The 23,989-nt window shown below is 31.1% G+C and overlaps 1 protein-coding gene across 5 annotated transcripts in view; it reads left to right on the forward strand.

The window, feature by feature from the left end:
* LOC107436509 (monocarboxylate transporter 12) overlaps nucleotides 1–23,989 on the forward strand; it is a 41,710-nt gene that overhangs the window by 10,753 nt on the left and 6,968 nt on the right. Inside the window, exons 2-4 of one of the 5 annotated variants that reach the window (XM_087151238.1) lie at nucleotides 10,090–10,304; nucleotides 16,470–16,613; nucleotides 22,420–23,541. In XM_087151238.1, the coding sequence (XP_087007364.1) occupies nucleotides 10,112–10,304; nucleotides 16,470–16,613; nucleotides 22,420–23,541 (1,459 nt within the window). In that variant the 5' untranslated portion in view covers nucleotides 10,090–10,111. Of the gene's footprint in view, nucleotides 1–3,077; nucleotides 3,534–10,049; nucleotides 10,305–14,008; nucleotides 14,796–16,469; nucleotides 16,614–22,419; nucleotides 23,542–23,989 lie in introns of those variants that run through there. The other 4 variants (XM_016048257.4, XM_043050335.3, XM_016048255.4 and 1 more) reach the window with 4 other exon arrangements.

The raw sequence follows: 23,989 nt of genomic DNA on the forward strand, positions 1-23,989 counted from the left end.
CGTTATTAACGCATGCACAATGAGAGATAATGTCTGCGTTGGACCGACTGCTCACGCTGAGCTAACAAAAAAGTATTTTTTTGGCGTCAGATCTACGTCAACTTTCCGCTGACGCCCAGATAAGGCGCTTGTCCTAAGAAACCAGACCTTAAGGAAGACTATTTCTACTTGGAGTCAATGTGTCTTTGAGCAGTTCTGATACAAAGCGTGATGTTCTATCTACAACTGCTAAACTTTTCGACCCTTTAGGTCTTGTGAATCGTGTGATGTTCAAGTCGAAAATCTTCATGCAGAAACTGTGGCGAATATAAAATTAATTAGACTGATTTTTTGCCGGAAAAAAATACTGAAAGTGCTATCAGTCCTTAATTCTATTATAAAGTATAAATGACATCAAAATTCCTAGACGCGTCCAAAGTGAAAATTCAGAAATTATAGAAATACATGGCTTTGCCGCGGATGCTTCATAAAAATGTAATGGAGCAGCAGTTTACTGCTAAACAGAAAAATTCGAATTCAGAAACTTTGTGAGTTTAATCACAAGTAAATCAAAAGTTGCCCTTCTAAAAATCTGACAATTCCTAGACTTGAATTCTGTGCTCCCGTCCTAGTGTCTAAACTTATAAAAAGAGTTATTATTGCCTTAAAGTTGAAGTTTATCTGAGGAGTTGAAGTTTATTTGTGGAGTCACTCGATGATAGTACTGTCATGGAATTGAAAAATAGGCATCATATTTAAAAACTTTTGTTCGAAACAGGACAGCTACAGTAAACATGCAACTATTCTGCAGTGGGGTCATGTGACATCTAAATTAAACCCGGCAAATATTCTTTTAAGAGGTGTAGAACCTAATAAAGTAATACATAGTAAGCTGTTGCTTAATGGTTTTGCCTCTCTTAATGTAAGGTTCGCATAAGTTTAATTTTATCACAATGCAGAAAAGTTTGACATTTATATAAAAAGAGGATGGCAACAGATTAGATACAGAAATAGAACGCATCGCTTTAAAATATGAGTCACTGTTTATTATTGTTTATTAAAATATTTTTTTAAAAATATCTTCTCGCCTCTTAATTATAATTCATTTAAACTAAATTCCTTGTCTATCAACCTTACCATACATGGCGCAGCCGTCTTTTTTAGAAAGAACCTTTCACTGTCTTCATCTTCAAGCATCGTCATTCTATCGATACATGTAAATGCTTTTGATGAAATTTTATCTGTTAACGAAGCAAAAAAGTATTCATCATTGAGAGCCCAGATAATCCTAACCTAATTTTGACAAAAAAAAAACATTTCACTGATGAAAATTTGATAATTGCAATTTGATTTCTACTTGCCAAACTTCTCGGTAACAGACGTCGCCAAAACAGATTCCTCTTGCTGCACTTTTCTTCTCCAAGATGTCAACAGACGTGAATACTGTCTTGTATGCCTTGAATAAGGAACGATTGACTCATGTATCTATCGCCTAGTTAAAATCAGACTTGTATTTAGGAAATCTTTCGCTCAATGGAAATAAAAAATGACTTAATATCGCGTATAATTAATGATAATATACAAAGAACAGGTGATGGAAGTTTAAACAACATACAATTCCAATACTTCACATACAATCTCCAAATGTTAAAACAACAAAAACAATCGTTTTTCAAACGTCTATCCCAAATGGAACTATACCAATTTTTTGGAATTTCAGGACGATATCACAAAACGATTCTGAAGTGGAGAGAGAGAGAGAGATTATTTTATTATTTTTGTCTCCTTTAATTATGATTTTCTGTACAAACTTGTTATTTTTATTTCAATTACCGTTGATATTAAATTATTTAGATTTATAGTAACACGTTTTAACAGCATAACTAAAAACAAAATAAACACGTTATTTCAGTCAACCTAAAGGCTTGGTTTCTTAGGACAGGACGCCGTCAGCTGGAAATCAGCGCTAACCTCTGATTGGTCCATTTGTGAGTTTGATAGTATGCGTCATCGAACGCTCATCTTGAACTACAATTGCCGTCCAACTCAACTGCAGTTGGATTATAACGTGACGTTAACCACAGAAGCAATGGCGGACAACATCCAACAGCACATTGAAATCAGCCAAGATTTTGATTTTGACATTAAACATAGCACTCTTCATTTAATTCAGCTATAATGTGTTTTTTCTTGGACAAAGTCATTATTTCTTCTCTAAAACACTGGTCGACAATAACAAAATCAATACAAATTCAAAATAAATATTTGTTTACGTTATTAACGCATGCGCAATGAGAGATAATGTCTGCGTAGGACCGACAGCTCACGCTGAGCTGACAAAAAAGTATTTTTTTGGCGTCAGCTCTACGTCAACTTTCCGCTGACGCCCAGATAAGGCGCTAGTTCTAAGAAACCAGGCCTTGAGCTAACAAACCAGTATTTTGTTGGCGTCAGCGGGACGTTGACGTCCCGCTGACGTTGAGATAAGGCGCTTGTCCTAAGAAACCAGACCTTATCAGAAACATTAAAGTGGTTACCTAGTTCACCTATGATACAACGATCACGTTGATCATTCAGATAGCCTATCATAATAAATAAAAAAAATCATTTAAGTATTACAGGACACACGCGCAATTAACATCTTTTTTGATTTGTGATAAAAAGGCTAACAAATATTATTGATGGCATCTTTAAAATATTTGACAACACAAAATCTTTTATAGTTTACATTAAAATAACAGCATCCGCTAAAGCACAGATGAAATTCTAGTTCTTAAATGTCTTTGTACAAAAAAATGCATTTAAAAAAAATTGAAAATTGGGCTTCGCAGTTTGTTTAGACTTAAATGCTCATTTGAATGTCGTATATTTCGAACTTACGGTTTACCCGGAATCCAGGATATATATATATATATAAACATTCATAAATCTGACAAAAAAATTATGTAAAAAAAAAAGGAATTTCCAATGATAAGAAAATTTAAAGAAATATATCAGCACATTGAGTTAAAATAAACACTATGGCTCACGCCGAGAGGAAAACGTTATTCTTATTATGCATGAAGATGAATAGGTCGTTTTCATAATATTTTATAGCCATGTACAAGTTGGTGCAGTCGTAGAAGGAAAGTGTTTCTAAGATTACTCAGAACGATATTTTTAAAAAGCGTGTCGATAATTTTTTTTTTTGGAAGGTAAACTTTGTATTCGAACTTGACAATTCGACAGTTATTAAACTATCGTATTTAAAGATACTTCAGATTATAATTGAAATTTAGTTTATATGATAGGGATTTTTTTTTTATCACTGTGAAAGCTATACAATTTTTCCTATGATAGGATTTGATATAAATTACGAAAAATGAAAACAGTTGGTTATAACAGTTTGAGAAGTTGGATAGTTGTGATAGCTTGTGGAAGCATAAGAATGTTTACATCAGCTCCTCTGCGTTTAGCGGGATTACTCTTCGTAATTCTTATAAAAGAATTTGATGTAGACAGAGCTACAGCATCGGTACCTATAGTCATTTTTGGTATATTGCGAACTCTTACAGGTAAGTTCATTGAGCATTACCCCTATAACTCTACATAATTTCATACACATGATATAGAAACAAACTAAATTTCCAATTTGTTTAATCATAAATTTTAAAAAATTTTCAGATTATTCAAGCTTTAAAGAAATACTCTTCAAATGATATGAATTCTTTTGCTTAAGATCTAAACTATAGGTTTCCGTTGATAACGCTAACAATCCCCATGGAAAGCTTTGAAGACTTAAAGGGTAGAAATAGGACAGTCTAGAGCAGCGATGGGCAAACTACGGCCAGCGGGCCAACTGTGGCCCTCCGGAAGGTTTTATCCGGCCCGCGGATAGAATTTTGACTTGCCTATCCGTATCAAATATAAACAATATGCATCAATTTTCTTGTCGACATTTTTTAAAGCTATTTCTCTTCTTTCTTTTTTAACAAAGTACTGATGACCTTTTTACTTTCTCTATTTTTTTCTACAAAACATAAATTAAAGGAAATAGTTAGCGCATACAACTTCAATTGATAAATTGTTGAAAGCAGAAATTTCTTATAGAATAGCCGTAGATTGGCTCCAACTAGCGTTTATCTTTCTTGAGGAGCAGACTTATGGAATCTAATATAGGGGAATTGTACTTCACGTGTGGCAGACTGCTCATTTTAAGCTCCAACGAGCGGACAATCTAACAATCATCTGAAGCAATTGTTTCTAAATATGCCAAAGTTTGAGTTTTACAGATCATCACCAAAAGCTCGTTTCCAAAATTTAATATTTCATGCCCAGAAAATCAGTGCTATGTTTCCTTTATCTTATACATGTGAACCAGTGTTTTCATCTATCAACCTTAGGAAAAATCATTTCAGATGTAGACTAACAGACAAGCATTTAGCCTCGTTCCTTAAAATAAGCACATCTCACTTCGAACCTCAATATAAGGAACTTTTAAAAATGAAATCGCAGTTCCATTCATCTCATTAAATATTTAAATTGAAACTTGTATATCGTTTTTTTTCCTTTTAAATTTGAAGTTTTTACTTGGTCTACCAAACATTTGTTTCCCGATTTTTTGCCCTCGATCAAAAAAGTTTGCCCCTACCTGGTCTAGAGCAATGGTAACCAAATAGTGCTCCGTGGCAGGGTCACCGGGTTTCCGAGATTTTAAATTTTTTCAATCAGCAATGATTCTTGAAAACTGTAATTGAATTTATGTCAAAACAATAAACCATATAATTTCGTTAAAAATTTGGTTATTTTCATGAAATTATTTGAGTAAAATGCCAGAAAAAAATGATTAAAAAAAATAGCATTAGTATTTCTTGTCAGCCTTTTAAGTTCAAAATAAAATAACCAAATTCAAGAATAGCGAATTATGTATCTCTAATAACTATTCTCAACGCTTACTAGAGTTTTTTTTTCTTTCGAAAATCATAATTCAACTAATTTAATTACTTTCAACTAATGTATAAACTAGACTAGAACTCAGAACTAGACTAGATATCACTTCAGGTCTGTTAATTCAACAATTTGACATAAAACCTAATATTTCAAAAGTTTTATTAATAAAATGACTCTAGAAAAAAATTAGATTCTTCACAATGAATTCAATTACTCTGGCGTATTATTTATTTATATGAAATTTGAATTAAAAAAAAAAATAAAAGTGCTGAGCTGCGTGTTCTTTTAACGCTTAATGAATACTTTTACTGTTCAGATCATTGTAACTTGCTGTTTTTTTTAGAAGTTTCTAATTTCTTCAAGTAATTTTTTTTCTATAGCGCTTAGTTCGATTTGATAAATATACATTATTTAAAAAAGCAATATTGTGATTGGAATAACATTTGGTTTCAAATGTTTTTTTGAAGGGAAGAGGATTAAAGATTCATTTCACAAAAGAATCTTCTTTATCAAAATGTTAAAAGCATATCCATGATATTAAATACGCCTTCTCTTTTTTTCCTTCGTTTTACATTTTTGTACCCAAACTTTTAATAAATATTGCTCTTTTAGAAAATAATGATTACCATTAACCCTTTTTCTTTTGGTTTTTTGAACCAGTTTTTACATGTTGCAACTACGCATATATTGGGTGACATAATTATTTTTATATTTCGGAAAGCCATAAAAGGAATTTTTTTTAATAATAAATTATTGCAAAAATGACGAACCTACTCAATCACGAAAGTTACTAAAAAGCATTTATTTTCGAAAAATTAATCATATTTAAAATAAATCGTAAAAATACTTAACACCTGAAATTAAAAAGCATTTGAAGGGTATCATTATCATAGTGAAAAAAGAACTAACCCGGCAATAGAATCTTGCAATAACATTGAGTAAGAATAACAGTACATGTGATGTATTTCTTCTGCGTTTTTAGTCTCTTCTACTGTCCTGATTGATTATATATTTTCTCCAATAAAAAGACGTATCTCCAACTCCTCTCTTTTCGTTAAAGTATAGTTATAATATTCACATTGAAAATATGAAGGTGAACTAAACTTTCATTTCAATATTTTTTCAAAGTACTTCAATCACACTTTTTTTATATTTCAGTAAAAGAATTTTACAAAATGCATTTGAAAAGTAACTTGTACTCGAACAAATTATAAGATATAATATAAATTTGAGACTTAAATTTGCTAATGATTTGAATAACAGCAAATGATATGATAGCTTAAAAGTTTTCTGAGCATGTGGTGTCATAAATTCTGTTTCCTAAAAAGGGAAAAATACACATCGGGCAGAGCTTACTGTTTAATAACTTTGATATTAAACTCTAATACCTATCTCTTAACGAACCAAAATCCCTGAATCATCTATTTGGGATTATGAACTTCGATAAATGAAAAGTTTAATGAAAACTTTGCTTAAGTTAACTGGTAATAACTCAACTTTTAATTTGATTCAGCTGAAAAAAATTGTGTTTTGGACCTATCTCCATTTCTAATTGGAACTGCTATACAAATATAAGTAGTGTAATATAAATAACACTAAATTCGTAATATATTGCATCGAAAACCAATTTTTCTGTAAATCATGAAAAGTTTTTAAACTTAAAGCTTTAATTAGTCCTTCTTTCCATAAAAAAGCATTGTACGATTAAAAATACAAGCTTTGAAATTGTTTAAATTAGATTTCTACAAATAAATTCTGTAGTATTCTTACTAAGATACTTACATCACATGGTATTATAAAATCATAAGTGTGTTAATTTGTCTTCGCTGCAAACATCGATCCAAACTGACACAGTCTTTAACATAATTAAACACGACTTTCCTTTTTAGTGAAAAAAAATATTAAATTTATTTCTTAAAATCTCAAAATATTTATTTTTCTCATATGTTGTAGAGTCAGCTTATAAAATATGACTGACTAAATTAGATCGAAAATATATTTGACTCAGTACTGAATGTACTGGGAACAGAATACTGATGATACATTTTAGGTTGATTACCGTCATGAACCACTCTTCCGTTTTACTCAAACTTGTATGTAAATTATTAATTAAAATATTTAATTGATTATTTTAATTGCATGGTGATTATTGGATTTTCAACGATGGAAATAGATTTAAGAACAAGTAGCCTTCATAAAAGTTGCTAAAACAATTCTTAATATAAATGTGTTGGTCAACAGGAATTTAAAAAAAATTAACGGCATGATGGAAAAAATGCATCTTTTCAAACAAGTTAAGCAATAAAATAAATGGTTTTTTTTACCATGGGGAGTATTGAAAAAATTTTGTTTTGAAAAGTGGTCTGTGAACCAAAAAATGTTGGGAAACTATGATCTAAGACGTTAGAATAAATTTTAGCACTGAGTTTCAAAAATACAGATATTTTTTTTAAAATTAAAATATGAATTAAAATTATGTTAAAACATTTGATGTACACAATATCAAAATGTATTAAATGAATTTAAATTTTTAAAGGAAATTCTAAAAATTTACTCTTATGAAATGTATCCTGTTATTTTCACTCGAATTGAAAAAATTCTCTTTTTAAAAATACCGCGCATTTGTTACAATTTTTCATATTTTTTTAGGAAAAATAAACCTGTTATTGTGTAGCTAAAACTAAAAATGAATAAAGTAAAATAAAACAGAGAGACCTTAAAAATAACGCATATTAATCACATATTAAATCATCACTTTAAAATTATCGTTCCTAGGGAATTAAATTGTAAACTTACGCTTGCAATATATGAAGTATTCCATAATGACCACCCATATTATCTATATATTTATCTCTTACTTGGCACCAAGCAGGTATTTCTAGATATAAATTGGCAACACTATAGTCAGCTATAATAAATCATTTTGCTAGGTTGTCGCGAGAAATAATTTAAGTAGTGTTAAATATTTAGTTATACGTTAAGTGCTTATAATCATTTGGTTAGGTAGTTTTAAATCATTAGTGTTAAAATTATACGTTAAGTATTTATTTAGAATAATTTTGTGTTCCTATAGAAATAATAGCTTAATTCCGAGGTAATTATTTAGTTTTAGTTTTTTTTCTTTATCCCTTCTAAAATGGCTGTGGAAATTTTAAACATAAACAGTACTGTTGCCGCATACTGTTACGCCAATCGTTGCTGATGAAGCTTTCATCTATATATTGCAATATACCTTATATATAAATATATATTATTCTATACTCAAATTTTATGGCTCGAGCGGTGCGTGAGGAAGTAGTGCAGCACGTGATGAAGCATTGAGATGAATTTTCTATCTTATCTTACGACGTAAATTGAAATGGAAATAATTTTAATACTTCTGCTGCTTACTATGCTGAAAAGTCCCGACTTATGGTGCTTCGTGTGACTTAATGGTGGCCTGACAGATTTTAAATTATTACTTTGACTATATCGCAGGCATTGCTGGAAAATAGTTAAAATTAAAATCTAAGTTCTTAAAGTGTGGGAAAAACCGTGAGCAATAGTTAGTTTAAAGGGGAAAAAAGGTTAAAAAAATGAAGTTGAAAAAAACTCCTTACCGTAGAGAGGAGTATTATTAACTTCATTTTTAGTAGTACAAGGAGTATTTCGAGGAGGAGATTTATTGAGGAATTATTATCAATGGTGATTAAAGCAAAAAAGAATTTTAAGAAAATTTAGAAATAATTTATTTAAATTCAGAGACTGGAATTTTTTTTTTTTTTTAATTTTTTTTTTTAGAAACTGCCCTCAATTAATTTGCAAGTAAACTATTTTTTAAGAAATTTAATCCCTCCTCGTGACGTAAATTAGGATTTTGATAAAATTATTTTACACGAAATCAAGATTTTAAATTAATGTGTGTCACATCAAAATGGCAAATAAATTAAAAAAAATAACACTTACAAGATTTTTTTTATTGAATTTGTCCCTTCCTTACGGCAATGCTGATCTCACAATGAAGTCTTAATCTGTTTTTTTTTTGAGGTAGACAAAAGTTTTTTACAATAAATTTAAGGCTTTAGGGTGATACATTCAACTTGTACTGTAAGGCAGTTTTTTTTCTGTGCCTTTGTGATTTATGGAAGGGAGTGGAGAACTGTCTATTCTACAAAGCGCATTCCAGACATGCTCTGTGGAGATCAGGTTTAAAAGATTTGTCTCGCGGTACATCATTTAAATATCTTCAGCTTCAAGATCTTCCTCGAACTTCCTGTGTGGACGCGCTCTCATTCTTAAAAATATGGAGACCGACCATACGAGGGAGAGTGAATCTTAACAATTTCACATTAACATCTAAAATCTCATCCTTTTACTTCAGGCAGGTAAAGGTACCTTTTTAAAGATGCGCAGGTCTATGTGATCGTCCACTATCACGCTTATCTAGAAACCTAACACCTCAACCTCCACAGTGGTCCATTTCCATGATGATGGAGAGACGGAACAGGGTCGCTAGTTCTCTTCATACGTAAACATGTAGAAAATCAATGATTAGACCAAATCGGGTTTAATAAGTGAATAGAACAAAGGCCTTCTGCATAAGTGTTCTATACCAGCATAAACAGGCTCTCTTGCGATCTTGAGTTGTGTCAGAAAAACTTCTTTAGTTCTCTTAAGGGCTGATATCTCAGAACTCTTTATAAAATTGATCAGAGGTACTATCGGAGCCCAGTAATAACACGTGCGCAAAACAACACGCATAACAACACGCGTACGCACAGGTCTGGGCTGGGCAAGGATACTTTAAAGCTGAAGATATTCAGAACTTGGAATGGTAAGTCAGATCTCCATATTTGAATACCATAGATCATGTCTCTGATGTTCTTGGCAGAGTAGTAACAATTTTCCACCCCTCTCAGAAATCTACGGGGCGGCAGATATAGATTAATGGAGGTTTTTGGAATGAGACTTATTGTCTCAAGAACTAATAAGAATTTCGTAAATTGCATCAGACATTGTTATAAGATCGACATTGTCATCAGAGGAGATTACACTCCACATTGATTCCCCACAACTGTTTAAATACGTCAGTTTTGAAACTTTCGTATTTAAAGATAATTAGGATTATAATTGAAATTTAGCTTATATGATAGGAATTATTTTTTTATTACTGTGAAAGCTATAAAATTTTTCCTATGATAGGATTTGATAAAAATTACGAAAAATGAAAACAGTTGGTTATAACAGATTGAGAAGTTGGATAGCTGTGATAGCTTGTGGAAGCATAACATTGATAATATCATTGCCTATGCGTTTAGCGGGATTATTCTTCGTAATTCTTATAAAAGAATATGGTATAGACAGAGCTACAGCTTCGGTGCCTATAGCCATTTTTGGTGTATTTCGATCTATTACAGGTAAGTTCATTGAGTTCATTTATCTCTAAAACTCGACACAGTTTCATGCACATGATATTAAAACCACAAACTAAATTTCTGAGCTGTTTAATCATAAATGTTCAATTTTTTTAATATTGTTCATGCTTTAAAGAAATATTCTTGAAGCTGTATTAATTCATTTGCATAAAATCTAAACTTAAGGTTTCAGTTGTGGAGGCTAACAATCTCCATGGAAGGCTTTTTAAGATTTACAGGAAAAGATAGGGTGTCTAGAGCAACGGTAACCAAATGGGGTTCGTGGAAGGGCCACCGGGTTTCCGAGAATTTAATCTTTTTAAATCAGGATGGATTCTTGAAATTTGTAACTATATGCATGCCAAAACAATTAAACATAGTTTCGTTAAAAATTTGGTTATTTTTATGAAATTATTTAATTAAACTGTCAGTAAAAAATGACAAAATTTATAAAAAGAAATTGCAGCAGTATTTCTTGTCAACCTTTTAAGTTCAAAATAAAATGACCAAATTTAAAAATAGTGAACTATGATTCTTTAATAATTGTTCTCAACGTTTATTAGAGTTCTTCGAAAACCATAATTCAGCTTATTTTAATCATTTTAACTGATATATACATAAAAAAAAAATTCAGATCTAGACTAGATACCACTTCAGGCCTGAGAATTCAACTGTTAGACATAATATCCTATTATTTCACGAGTTTTATTGAATAAACGATTATTGAAAAGAGCTTCATTCTTCACATTACATATAATCAACTGGTAGAAGAAGTTGTTTTTAAATAATGATTAAAACTTGGACAATAATAATTTCTTATGTTTTCTAACGAAAAAACAATTACAATTTTTAACTTTGCATACTTGATATTCAAGGAAAGCAGTAATTAATATTGAATTTTATGGAATAAAAGACTATAACCCAATTTTATAATGAAAATTAAAACTTTCTCGTTTTGCTTGATGTCCACACAATGCATTTTTGAGACATAAAATATTGTGGCAATTTGTTTTTCTGGTCTACAAAATAAAAACTGTCATTTTTTAAAAAATGATTTTTAAATATTTTGCCTTTTATTCATCTTAAGCATCATATTATAATAATTAGGAATTTTTTAATAATTTGGGTAAAAGTTATTTTACGTTCTGTCTTAGTTTGAATAGAATATCGTTCGAGTATATAAAATAAAGTACACATTTTTCTAATTAAAATGTAATGATGAGGTTGTTCATCAGTACATAGCTGTCCTCAAAAAGCTTTTTTATTCTAACTATTTTAAATAAGTTTTTGGAACAATACTTAAAAAACAAGTTTTTTTCATGCCTTGTATTTAAGCAAGTTATTATTGCTTCTTCTAATACTTTAGTACCTTAGGAATATAATGTAAATGTAGATCTCACTGAAGATGTAATTTAAATATTTTCATTATGACCAAAAATATTAACAGGTAAAAATTCTTCTCAAGATATAATGATTAGGGAATACCTTTACTTGATTGTCAGTAAAATCTGCAGATGGCGTTGGCAGCGCCTTCAAAATAAAACTGAAGATTTTAATTCAGATAATACAATTCGATTTCATTAGAACTATAGAATGCAGAAAACTATGTTGCTTGAAACTTCAGTGAAATAAAATTAATTCATCTATATTTATGTTAGTTATTGTTAAAATAACACTTGTGAGATTTTTTTTATTGGATATGGCCTTTCCTTACGGCAATGCTGATCTCACAATGAAGTCTTAAGCTATTTTTGCGGTTGAAAAATGGTTTCGTTACAATAAATTTAAGATTTTAGGGTGATACATTCAACTTGTCCCTTAAGACAGTATTTGTTTTTGCCCTAGTGATTTATGGAAGGGAGTGGTGAACTATCTACTCTACAAAGTACATTCTAGACATGGTCTATGGAAATAAGGTTTAGAGATTTCACTCGCGGAAACACCATTTAAATATCTCCAGCTTCAATGTGTTTCTCGAACAGCTCTGTGTGGACGCGTGTTCTCATTCTATAAAATATATTGAAGACAGACAGTGAATCTTGACAATTTCACATTAAGCTCTAAAATCTCATCCCTGTACTTCAGGCAAGTAAAAAGGTACCTCTTTAATGATGTGTAGGTCTATGTGGTCGTCCACTATCACGTTTATCTAAAACCTAACACCTCAACCTCCAGAGTGGTCCATTTCCATGACGATGGAGAGATGGAACATGGTCGCTAGTTCTCCTCTTACATCAACATGTAGAAAATCATTGATTAGACCAAATCGGGATTCATCAGTGAATAGAACATGGACCCTCTGCATCTGTGTCCTACACCAACTCAGACAGGCTCTCTTGCGATCAGGAAGTGTGTCAGGAAAACTTCTATAATTCTCTAAGGCAAAGGGCTGAGATCTTAGAACTCTTTATAAAATTGATCAGAGGCACTATCGGACCCCAGTAATTACACGCGCGCACAACAACGCGTATAACAATACGCTTAGTCACAGACCTGGGCTGGGCAAGAATACCTTGAATATCAAGATTTTCAGAACTTGGAGTGGTCAGCCTGATCTCCATATTTGAATACCATAGATCATGTCTCTGGTGTTCTTGGCATAGTATTTGAAGTTTTTCACACCGTCTCAGAAATCTGCGGGGCTAAATACTGCATTAAAGGAGGTTTGAGAAACAAGACTTGTTATTAGACCAAAATCTCAAGATCTAATGAGAATTTAGTAAATCGCATTAAGAGTCTCTTGTAAGAACTACAATGCCATCAGAGGAGATTACACTCCATATGGATTTCCCACAACTGTCACTTCGCTGTTTTAATTTTTGGACTATTTTGCTGAGATTGTTTGCTAGGATTCATGGCACCATCTTATTGTTATAATTTTTTTAATATACTTTGATGCATTTTTATACAAAAGTTGACCGGATCTGGGTTGCCATGTCTTAAATTTTAAGCAAATATGTGCTTGCAGTTTTCAATTAAAAAACTTTTTAAATTGATTTTAAAACAAAAATCTTTAAAAATAAATTTGCGATTTTTTTTTTTAATTTTAATATTTCTTATTAGATTTTTTATAATTAATTTTTTACTAAACTTAAATTACTTAAGCTGCAGTTAAAGTTCTGAATTATTTAGGAATTTTTGATCAAACTAAGTAGTCAGTCCTTCACGTTCTCCTACCTCCTCACGTTGTGTTTTAAAACCCACTGTTTTAATTCTTAAATTAAGGAATTTTGGTTCTTATCTCCTTTTGTCTAAGTGTTGCGGAAAAGAAGTTTTCTTTAAAAAATATTTATGCTCTGAGATTGACGGTGATACGACACAATTTAAGAAATATAATATCAGAAAACTTTAAAGTTCATAATTATATTTTACAGTTCTCTGTATGAACTGTTTTAACATTATAAATTATGTCAATTGTTTGTTAAATTTTTAACATGCACAATTTGCATCCCACAAAAAGGAAGCTGGTAGAGTTTTTCACATGGTAGATGATATTCCGAGTTTCCCAAGGGTTAACGATGCAATTTTGGAGTGCTGCAATAAAAAGAACTAGCAAGTTTTTCCAAATTTTATTCTGGAATCCTCTTCTTTTATTCTGATTAAAGATTAAATTCATTAAGTTAATCTCACATTCTAAGTTATAAATCAATTAATTCAATGCTGTAACTGTGATTTCCTTTGTTTACACATATCTTAAAAGGTACATAACTGATAATGAATGGTCCTTTTGTTCAGTAAATTTCCATTTTTTGAATCGTCAAGCAATCAATTGAATTCGAAAACAATAGAACGTATTTAAACTGTTTCTATATTTATCTAACACCATCCCATCATTTATTACTCGAATTGCAGCGAGTTTCGTGATTAAGTTAATATTTTTTTTATTCATTATTAATGCAATAGTCAATACAATTTTGTACTGGAGAAGTAGTAATAAACGACGCATGCATGATAAAAATATGTGCATAATTCGTACAAAAGAAACAACAGAACTTACGTGAGAATTTATTCCCATCGTAATAAAAAAATTAGCATCACGAATAGAGTAATATTTCGTGGTTTGAGTATTTTATGGAAATTAGCAGGTGCCGTGTCAAGATTTGTATTTGTCTAACGTGTGAATCGATCTTTTTTTTTCTACTTAGTCATGAAAGCCAGAGTGAAGAGGCAGTGTTCAAACATTTTTTGTATTATATTTATAATTAATATTTTTGATTGGAAAAGTGGTAATTATTGTAAAAGTGGATCTACTTCCTCATGAAAACTAGATTATATATGTTAATTCAGTAATTATCACTAAAATGAAAACATTTGGATATAATAGTTTAACCAGTTGGTTAGTATTGGTAGCTTGTTTTATGGTAGGCTTTTTCGTTGCATTGCCCATGCGTTTAGCTGGAATATTCTATGTGATTCTTACAAATGGATTTCAAACAGAAAGATCAAAGGCATCTGTGCCTATAGTCATATTTGGTATCTTGCGAACATTAACAGGTAAGTTTTAAAAAAATTATTTCAATAAATTGCATTCTTCCCCTTGTTTATGTAAATCTTTTCGGAATCAGATTATCAGAAATAATTCATCGTGTTGACATTTAAATCATAAGAAATCAAGCTAACGTCAGCAATAATAAAAAGCAGCACAACGAGATCAATTATAAAAGCAGATAACATTATTTGTAACATGTTTTGAAGTTGACTGATTTAGGCGAACATTTTGTGAAGTAGTGTTGGAAAACCGTTGAGGGAAAATAAACATACAATTTTCTAAGAAAAAGTGAACTACCCGTAGCAGGATAAGAAAGTGCAAAAGCTTAAATAATATAATATCTCACAAAATTTCCTGAATTTTCATAAGTTCTAATCCCATCGTATGAAAAATCATCTGAGCGCATAGAACTGTTAGAATCTTATGATTGCTTAAAAATGCTTTTAAAGCTTTCTGATATCTATATAAATGTAATTTCTTATAATAACTGGATCTTCAATTTTAACAGAAGGTACAGCATGGTTAAACCATTTTAAAGAAAACTAGAGTTATGAATAAGTGTATAAGGGTTTTAGTAGTTACGGTGCGGCTTTACACCAAATTACGTCATTTTTATATTAGTATGATAATCAGTGATAAATTTGTAAAAATTGAGGTTATATTGTAGTGCTTGGTAACATTCCTAAAAAAACGTGTTGAAGGTCATCTCCGAGTAATAGTATTATGTAACCAAAATGATGTGAGTATAACAGAATAAAACTTTGAATTAGATCCTTAGAAGAGCCATTACTTTTATTTATGATTGGTGAAATATTCCGAAATGCTGTCCCTTTTCGTTCTATACAAAGCTAATCTTGATTTTGAGATACTATCAATAGTTTTCTACCTTTTAATCTTCGTGAAGATTAAAACTTTTTTTTGTGTGTGTGTAATATCTTCTTAAAAGAGAATTGTTCGATTTAAGGCTGCTATACTATCAGAGCTGACCTATCAAGCAATATTGGAGCAAACAAGTTCGCAAGTTAACGTTATGTTAACATTGTGCTTATGTTAGCTTTTTGCTCCAAAAATAGATGATAAGTCGGCCTGTCTAATTCAGTTCAATTCTCTAGTTCATTTGAATACTTGTAAGTGATGTCATCGTTGTCAAATAGTGGCATTTTTCGATTCAGAAGCCGACCAGGTTTAACACACGGGCTTACTGGTATCCATTTAAATCTGATATAAACCACATGGTTAGGCATAATCAATTCACTTCTTATCGAGTTGTATGAACTCAATTAAAAAAAAAGATTAACTTATTGTTATGAATAAAGCTAAAGATATATAAATAAGCTTAACAGCATTTAAAAAAGCTTGAATGTAATTTTTTCAAGTTGTTCAACTTTATTCGTTGTCTGTTTTTGTAATATTATCTGTGCAATTCTCTGGCGTTCTTTCAATCATTGTCGATTTTTGTAGTTTAATTCGGTTTTTTAGTGTAGTTTAACTTTATTCACTACATTAGCTTTATGAAGATTTTCGTATTTCATCTTTTCAAAGCATAATACAAATAATAAAAGGAAAAAACACTGGTTTCAAATAAAATCACAATTTAGAACTTTTTTCTTACAATAACGATGGCTGTAATGACTAATTCTTGCATTTTTCGTAAATGGTACAGCAATTATTTCTTTTAGGTCCCTTTACTGCATTTCTGGGAGAAACATTTGGATTTCGAGCTGTTACTTTGACTGGATGTATTCTTGGTGCTGTTGGGGTAGGTAGTTGCTATTTTGCCGAGGACATTTTAACAGCAACACTTTGCCTTGGTCTCATTTACGGTAAGGTACCATTACAATTTCTTTCAATAAGACAACATAAATAAAATGATTGATAAAATTGCTAGATAAAAAATCTTCATTGGCGTCAAAAATATGCAGACGAAAATAAAAGTCGACATATAACAAGCTCTCAAAAATCAACTCCAATTCTCAAGACTTGCCAGCCGTAAATGAAAAGAAACAAAAAGAATTTGATATATAAAATTTAAAGTTTCCAACAAAAAATAGAAAATTAAGATGAAAAACAAAACTAGAAGAACTGAAATAGCCGAGAGTCAATCAAAAATACATTAATAAATATGAAAAACAGCAAGAAAAGACAATGTTATCGATCAGGGCCAATCTGGGTAAAATGTACTTCACGCGCTAAGGAAAGATATTGAGTAACTAATGTACTTAACAAGAGAATCAGCGTTAAATTGGAAAGGAAAGGAAAAAAAAAAAACGAAATTCCAGGGTATTAAGATCAGCTAATGTGACGGGGGGGGGGGAATAATTTTAGCACTGTTAAAATTGAATTTAGGCCCAACATTCTAACAATATGCAGCAATCGATGATTTATCGAATTCTTGATAACGGAAATATGTATCGTGTTCCTTAATTTTAAATTTGAAGCTCGTCTGGTTTGTCCAATGTAACCGAAGCCGCAGGTATGTGATTAATGCCCAGTGATTCTCAATAATGATGGAATCTTTAAGAGATTTAATTCAATTTTGTTTACATTCTTAAAAATGATTTTAAAAAACGGAACAGAATAATAGCAATTTTACAGTAAACAAGAAGGAAAAAAAACAGTAAATTAATTAGTTCCCTGCATTTTTTTAAAAGAATGAGAAACATTCGGGTCTAGTGAGATAAGAAAGAGCTGAATCAACTATAGCAGGTTTAAATCCACAGTTAGCAAAACGCGAATAGAGAAAGTAAATTTCGGAATTTAAAGAAGAAGATTCAGAACAAGGGTAAAGAGGGCGGAAAACAAAAGTAAGAAATTCTGAAACTTTTCCACCAAGAGATTTTAAACAACTTAAAAACCTTTCCTCAAAATAATGCATGAGCATGTTAAAAAGATAAAGAGGGGGATATATATGGCTAAACCCTGAAAATGTTTAATTATATTTAATTAAAATGTTAATTTACCATTGAAATGAAAAACTGTTAGCTAAACATAGAAATTGATAAGGGAGACAATATCTTCAACTTCAATAAAAGAGAAGTGAAATTTTTGCAACAGTAGTTTTAAACAATCGATAGCACTGGAAATAGGGACATTAGTGAGAAAAAAACATCAAGACTTGCAACAGTAGTTTTAAACAATCGATAGCACTAGAAATAGGGACATTAGTGAGAAAAAAACATCAAGACTTGCAACAGTAGTTTTAAACAATCGATAGCACTAGAAATAGGGACATTAGTGAGAAAAAAAACATCAAGACTTGCAACAATAGTTTGAAACAATCGATAGCACTAGAAATAGGGACATTAGTGAGAAAAAAACATCAAGACTTGCAACAGTAGTTTGAAACAATCGATAGCACTAGAAATAGGGACATTAGTGAGAAAAAAACATCAAGACTTGCAACAGTAGTTTGAAACAATCGATAGCACTAGAAATAGGGACATTAGTGAGAAAAAAACATCAAGACTTGCAACAGTAGTTTGAAACAATCGATAGCACTAGAAATAGGGACATTAGTGAGAAAAAAACATCAAGACTTGCAACAGTAGTTTGAAACAATCGATAGCACTAGAAATAGGGACATTAGTGAGAAAAAAACATCAAGACTTGCAACAGTAGTTTGAAACAATCGATAGCACTAGAAATAGGGACATTAGTGAGAAAAAAACATCAAGACTTGCAACAGTAGTTTGAAACAATCGATAGCACTAGAAATAGGAACATTAGTGAGAAAAAAACATCAAGACAGAGTATAGTTTTGCTGGAGGGTGAAAGATGCGTTAATTGGGAAACAAAATCATAGGAAGTTTTAACTATATGGATATTGTTAGACGTTAGAAGAGATATGATATGAGCTAAATAGAGAGCTATTTTATAGTCAGGGGTATAACTGTTAAAGACCATAGGTCTTAAAACAATTTGATTTTTGTGAACTTTAGAGAGGACATAGAAACTAGCAAAATTTGCAAATATTAGGTTTAGTGTAGTCTGAAAGAGTACAAGAGCTTTGTCCTATTTCTAGCGATATATATTGTTCAGAACTATGGTTAGAAGAATTTCATTACTCTTTTATTCAAATTACTCCCTTGTAAATTCCTGTTCTTAACAAACTGCTTTTCATTCCAAAGGTAAGTTCTATAAACAATTTGGGAGTTTACTCATTGGCAACTCCGTCTCTCTTTCCCATTCTTTGGGACATATGAATGCATTATTTCGAAAAAAAGCATTTAAAGTGTTCAAATTCTCTTGGTGGAAATTTTTTTTTTGACGATATGTTTGTCTTAGTAGAGGCGTTTTTATAGAGTCACAGTTATACAGTATTTCAAAAGTTACTTACTGTTATCAACTGGATTAATACCAACATTCAATTTTAGACGCAAAAGTTAATTTTATTTAATAATCCAAAGTAAGGTATGCTTATTCAGAGACAGTACTGTTTTGTGCCTGATTGCATAACTTAATTAATAGTTAGCACTAAATATTTAGCATATTTGAAGTCACGACCCCTTTGAACTATTATAATCGTGACTATTATGTCCGTAAAAGTTATTTAGGATACATTTTTTATTTTGCGCACTGTACTTTTCACTCACACAGTATGGAATTATCATCAGTTAAAAGGCGACGAATCTGTAATAAATTGTTTAAAAAATAAAAAAAAACCAAAGCCTTCTTGGGCCTTCTATTGTTGGGGTTAGAAAATAAAGGAAGAATTAAAATATTCGCCTTTAAGCTTCATCCTCAACTAAACTGGTTTTAAATTATATTTTTTACGAGCTCTTTTGACCTCAGTGATTGATCAGAGTTAGAAAACTTTTCCGATCTTACTGATATTTATTTATGATATCTTATAAAGATAGGGAATAAAGATAAAGATAATAGAGAATTGTGACATCTCACTGAGTTTTATAAAATATTCCAGCAAGTATGGTAATTACGGAAAACCCAGTGTACTAATTAAGAAAGATATTCTCAACTTTAATGAAAGAGAAATCTGGAAATTGGTTTACAATTCATAATTTAAATTTAGCTAATTATTATTGTCATATTCAGATAATATTCCGAACTATTTATTCATTTATTTTATCAATTCATTTATTTATTTTATATAGGATACTTAGTTTTTAACTATTCAGTAATACGCCTCTATGTTTAACTTGAATAAGACCTTTTCCATTTCTTTTTACAAGTTTCTTTTTAATTTATATAACTTAGTATATTTCTAACGAACAATTCTCACCCGTTATAATTTAAGCTTTCCATTTTTTGGCTAATGATTGTCTTTCCAATTCTGCCAAAAAGATAATCTGCAGATAGTAAAAGCATTGCCAATTGGCATCATTACAGCAAGACAATTTTAATTGTTGATAATAACCTCTAAGCATTTCAAATTTCATATGCATGAAACATGATTCACGCACATAATATTGATAGCTATAAATCTGGCTTTTTAGCTACCGTATAAAACTGAAACAGAAAAGGGCAACTTTTGTTAACTCTTAGCAATTATTCTTTAAATAAAAATATTGTCACTGTCCAGGATAATACCAGCACTAATTCATAACATATTTTATTGGCAAAACAACATTAACAATGGTATATGATTAACAAGCAGACAAACAAAACATCTTACATCCAGATCTCGTACGTAAAGCCATCAACTAATATAGAAGTATTTGGGGGACGCTCTCGAATGGAGGCACGCGTGCGCTAACTTCGAAGTTTCAGTTCGGATTTTAACTTACCACAAATAAATTCATTAATTTCTTCAATTACTATAATTATTAATAACAGTATTTAATAAATAGTTAGAATTTAATTATCAAAATTACTTTATAAAAAATTTACGTTCTTTTTTTCAATATTTATTTTTTTTAAATTTTCTTTTCAATAAAATGAAATCAGCATTTTTTATTTAAAGTATTTTTATTGGCTTAGAAAGAATAAAGGTGTTACTCATTATTAGAAATTTGAATCGGAATTTCTTTTAGTAATAAAGTATTAAATCTGCGTGCTATATCATCCTGCCATTTAAATCAAATCAAAATAAAATCACTAACCCCAAACATTGCATCCTTAGGTGCGGGACTAGCTTTTAGTAGCATCTAATCCAAGCAATAGTTTTAAAGTTTCATTTTACGAAGGACACGTTAATGGTCTTATTCTACTGATTAATGGATGATGTGTTAGTACAACAATTATGTCTTGATGGTCAACCTTCATAGAGGACGCAAATAACAAGACAACAGCATACATATATAATTGATTTTGGGAAAAGTTTTTTATTTTTAAATTCCATTCCCACTGCAGTATTTTTTTTTTAAATGAGTGAATGATTTGCGTAATCGTGAAGGATTCGTGTCCTCTTGTGAATGATTTGGGACTTGTTTATGGTAGCACATTATTAACGATAATTATAAAGCCTATTTTTACAAGCATATAGTTATGCCTAAGCTGACGTTGCTTTTCTTACCTGTCCGCTGAAAATCCATTAACAATTACTCAATTACAGATGCAACCAATAGGAAAATGTTTCTATTGGAATAGGACTACGAATCGTCCAATAGGAATAGTGGAAATTGATTGACGGAACATTGATCTGATTCAGCCTGTTACTCCATTAACCTTGTTAATGGCAATGGATCGCGTGTAGGGAGCTATTATCATGTCTCTAGAAATAATATTACTTACTACACGTGACAGTCGGTTAAAAACGATTTATTCGTGAATTTTTGTGGAATTTTTTTAATTACCATTTCAGCTGAGAATTTTCAGTTATGAAGTTTAAATTTGGGATTTTAATTTAAAATCGGCCTGTAATTTATTAAAAATCTTAAAATATACCTCAACTTGTTGAATAACTTACTAACCTAAAAATTACCTTTTTAGGCACGTAATCAGCTTTTGATGACATACAAATACCAAAAACCTTTACAACTTCTTTTTCATGGACCGCATTAACCTCGTGAATGGCACTGTTCTAACTGGTAGGGGCAATAATCATGTTTCCAGTAATAATATTCTGGCACAAGACAAAACGCTCGGATGAAACGCTCAAGGAGTTAGGTTGAATAATTTTTAAAGTAAATTTCCAGTTGAGAGATTTTAGTAATGAAGTTCTAAACTTGTAGTGTTTATGCCGATATAGCTCAGGGGATAGAGGGTTTGCCTTCAACACCCCCTCCCAATGATGTGAGATACTAATCCTTGCAGTGACTGAATGATACAAATTCAGCTCCCAGCCCGCACCGACAATAGTGTTGACGTAAAATATCCTTAATGGAAGACAAATCATGGGTTTGAATTCCCTTTCTGTTGGACTAACCGTAAAAGATTTTCCTCTCCCAGTAACGCAAATGCAGGTTAGTTTCATCAAAAAGTCCTCCAGAAAGGCTAATTTGTCACAATGCTTGATCTAGGATTCCATTGTCTCCTTTGCCATAAGTTCTGAATTTCAGGAGTTGAACATTGGTAGTCGTCAACTGAGAATTAGCTTGGCGATTGAAGGCCAGTCACAACATAAAGTACTGAAAAAAACTTGTAGTTTTATTTAAAATCCGGTCTGTATTAGTAAAAAATTTTAATATAATTTTTTTGGTCAACTTACTAATCAAAAATTTTGCTTTTTAGGCTGCGGACTAGCTTTCGGTAATACCCTGATACCAACCATTTTAAAGCTTCATTTCACCGAGCATATCAATCTCGTAAACGGCATTGTTCTAACGGGATCATGTGTAGGAGCTATAATCATGTCACCGGTGATTACTTACTTAGACAGTGCATATGGTACGAAAGGAATGTTTTTGATTTTGGGTGGAATTTTTTTAAATACCATTCCCGCTGCAATCCTCTTAAAGCATCCACATAATGAACGCAGAATTGTGAAAGAGGTAAAGGATTCACCTAATCAAAAAAACACGTGTCATCAAAATCCGGCATTTGTATTGGATGAAGAAGACCAACACAAAATTGATAGCACTCAACAAAAACATGATGCTTCAAATAAAGTTTATGTAATATGTGTAAATGGAGAGGCAGATAATAAAAACGAGAAAAATTCCGATCATGTAACAATGAAATCCTTAGAAACAGATGACACTCAGCAGTATTTTCAACAAAAGACGAAATCTAAGCCTGATTCTGATGTTCAACTCGTGCGATATACTGAAAGAAAACCTTCCGTTAAAAACACTGAGTATGAAAATGGATTTATGCATGAAAAAGATATGACAAACAATATTAGTCAACAGAAGGAGAGCACAAAAAGCAAAAACAAACTATCCTGGAAATCTTTCCGACTGTTCTTAGATCCTACATTCCATTCCATAATGTTTGTGCAAAGTATTTACGCATTCCTTACAACCCTAAACTGGACCATTATAGTTGATTATGCTCGAGATAAGGGAATATCCAACGATCTGTCTGTTTACTTCGCCATGTTTATCCCGCTTGCTGAAATATTGGGTAATTTGACTCTGAACTGGATTACTGATGGTCATTTCATGACAAGAACGAATTTTAGTTTAACTTGTTTTCTAATATTACTGTTAGATGCTGGCTATATAATCTGGTCTTATAACTTTGCATTGATGATGGTTGGAGTTATGATCTTTGGTTATATATCTGGAGCAGTTGGCACAACATTTCCAGGACTAGTTTTTGAATATATTGAAGAAGAGAAACAAAATATGGCTCTAGCTTCTCGATTCTTTCTTTATGCGTTTCTCTGTATTTTGAAAACTCCCATAATAGGTAAGAATGAAATTATCTTTATGCTTGATTTAACAGGCCGTTTGAAGTAAATTTTCCTCCAACTTAGATTAATTTTTAAAGAGTAGCTATTTTCCCATCATTGACTTGTGTGGCCATCAGCTGATAACTGCAGAAAAATTAAAAAAAAAAAAAAATGTAGCAGTAAAGGGTCAAGAATAAAGGCCAAAACTGGGGAGCTATTTTCTTTTGTGCGTTTATGCATTCTCTTTGGGTTTACTAGCAGTTATAAACGAAAAATTCTTAAATTAGGTTATTTATACGCATAGTTGTTCAAGTTTATGGCCAATTCGTTACAAAAGGTGCATGTCTGAAAATCTCACTCACCTTCTTACCAAAAAATAGTCTTAAGTAAATTAATTCTAAGTAATAAGCTAGAGGAATTTTATTTTATAAAACAATCTCAAACCCAAAAGTATTTTAACATTTC

This window comes from Parasteatoda tepidariorum, chromosome 9 (assembly GCF_982258835.1).
Source record: "Parasteatoda tepidariorum strain Cologne lab strain chromosome 9, Ptep-v5.0, whole genome shotgun sequence".
In the NCBI taxonomy this organism is placed as follows: domain Eukaryota; kingdom Metazoa; phylum Arthropoda; class Arachnida; order Araneae; family Theridiidae; genus Parasteatoda; species Parasteatoda tepidariorum.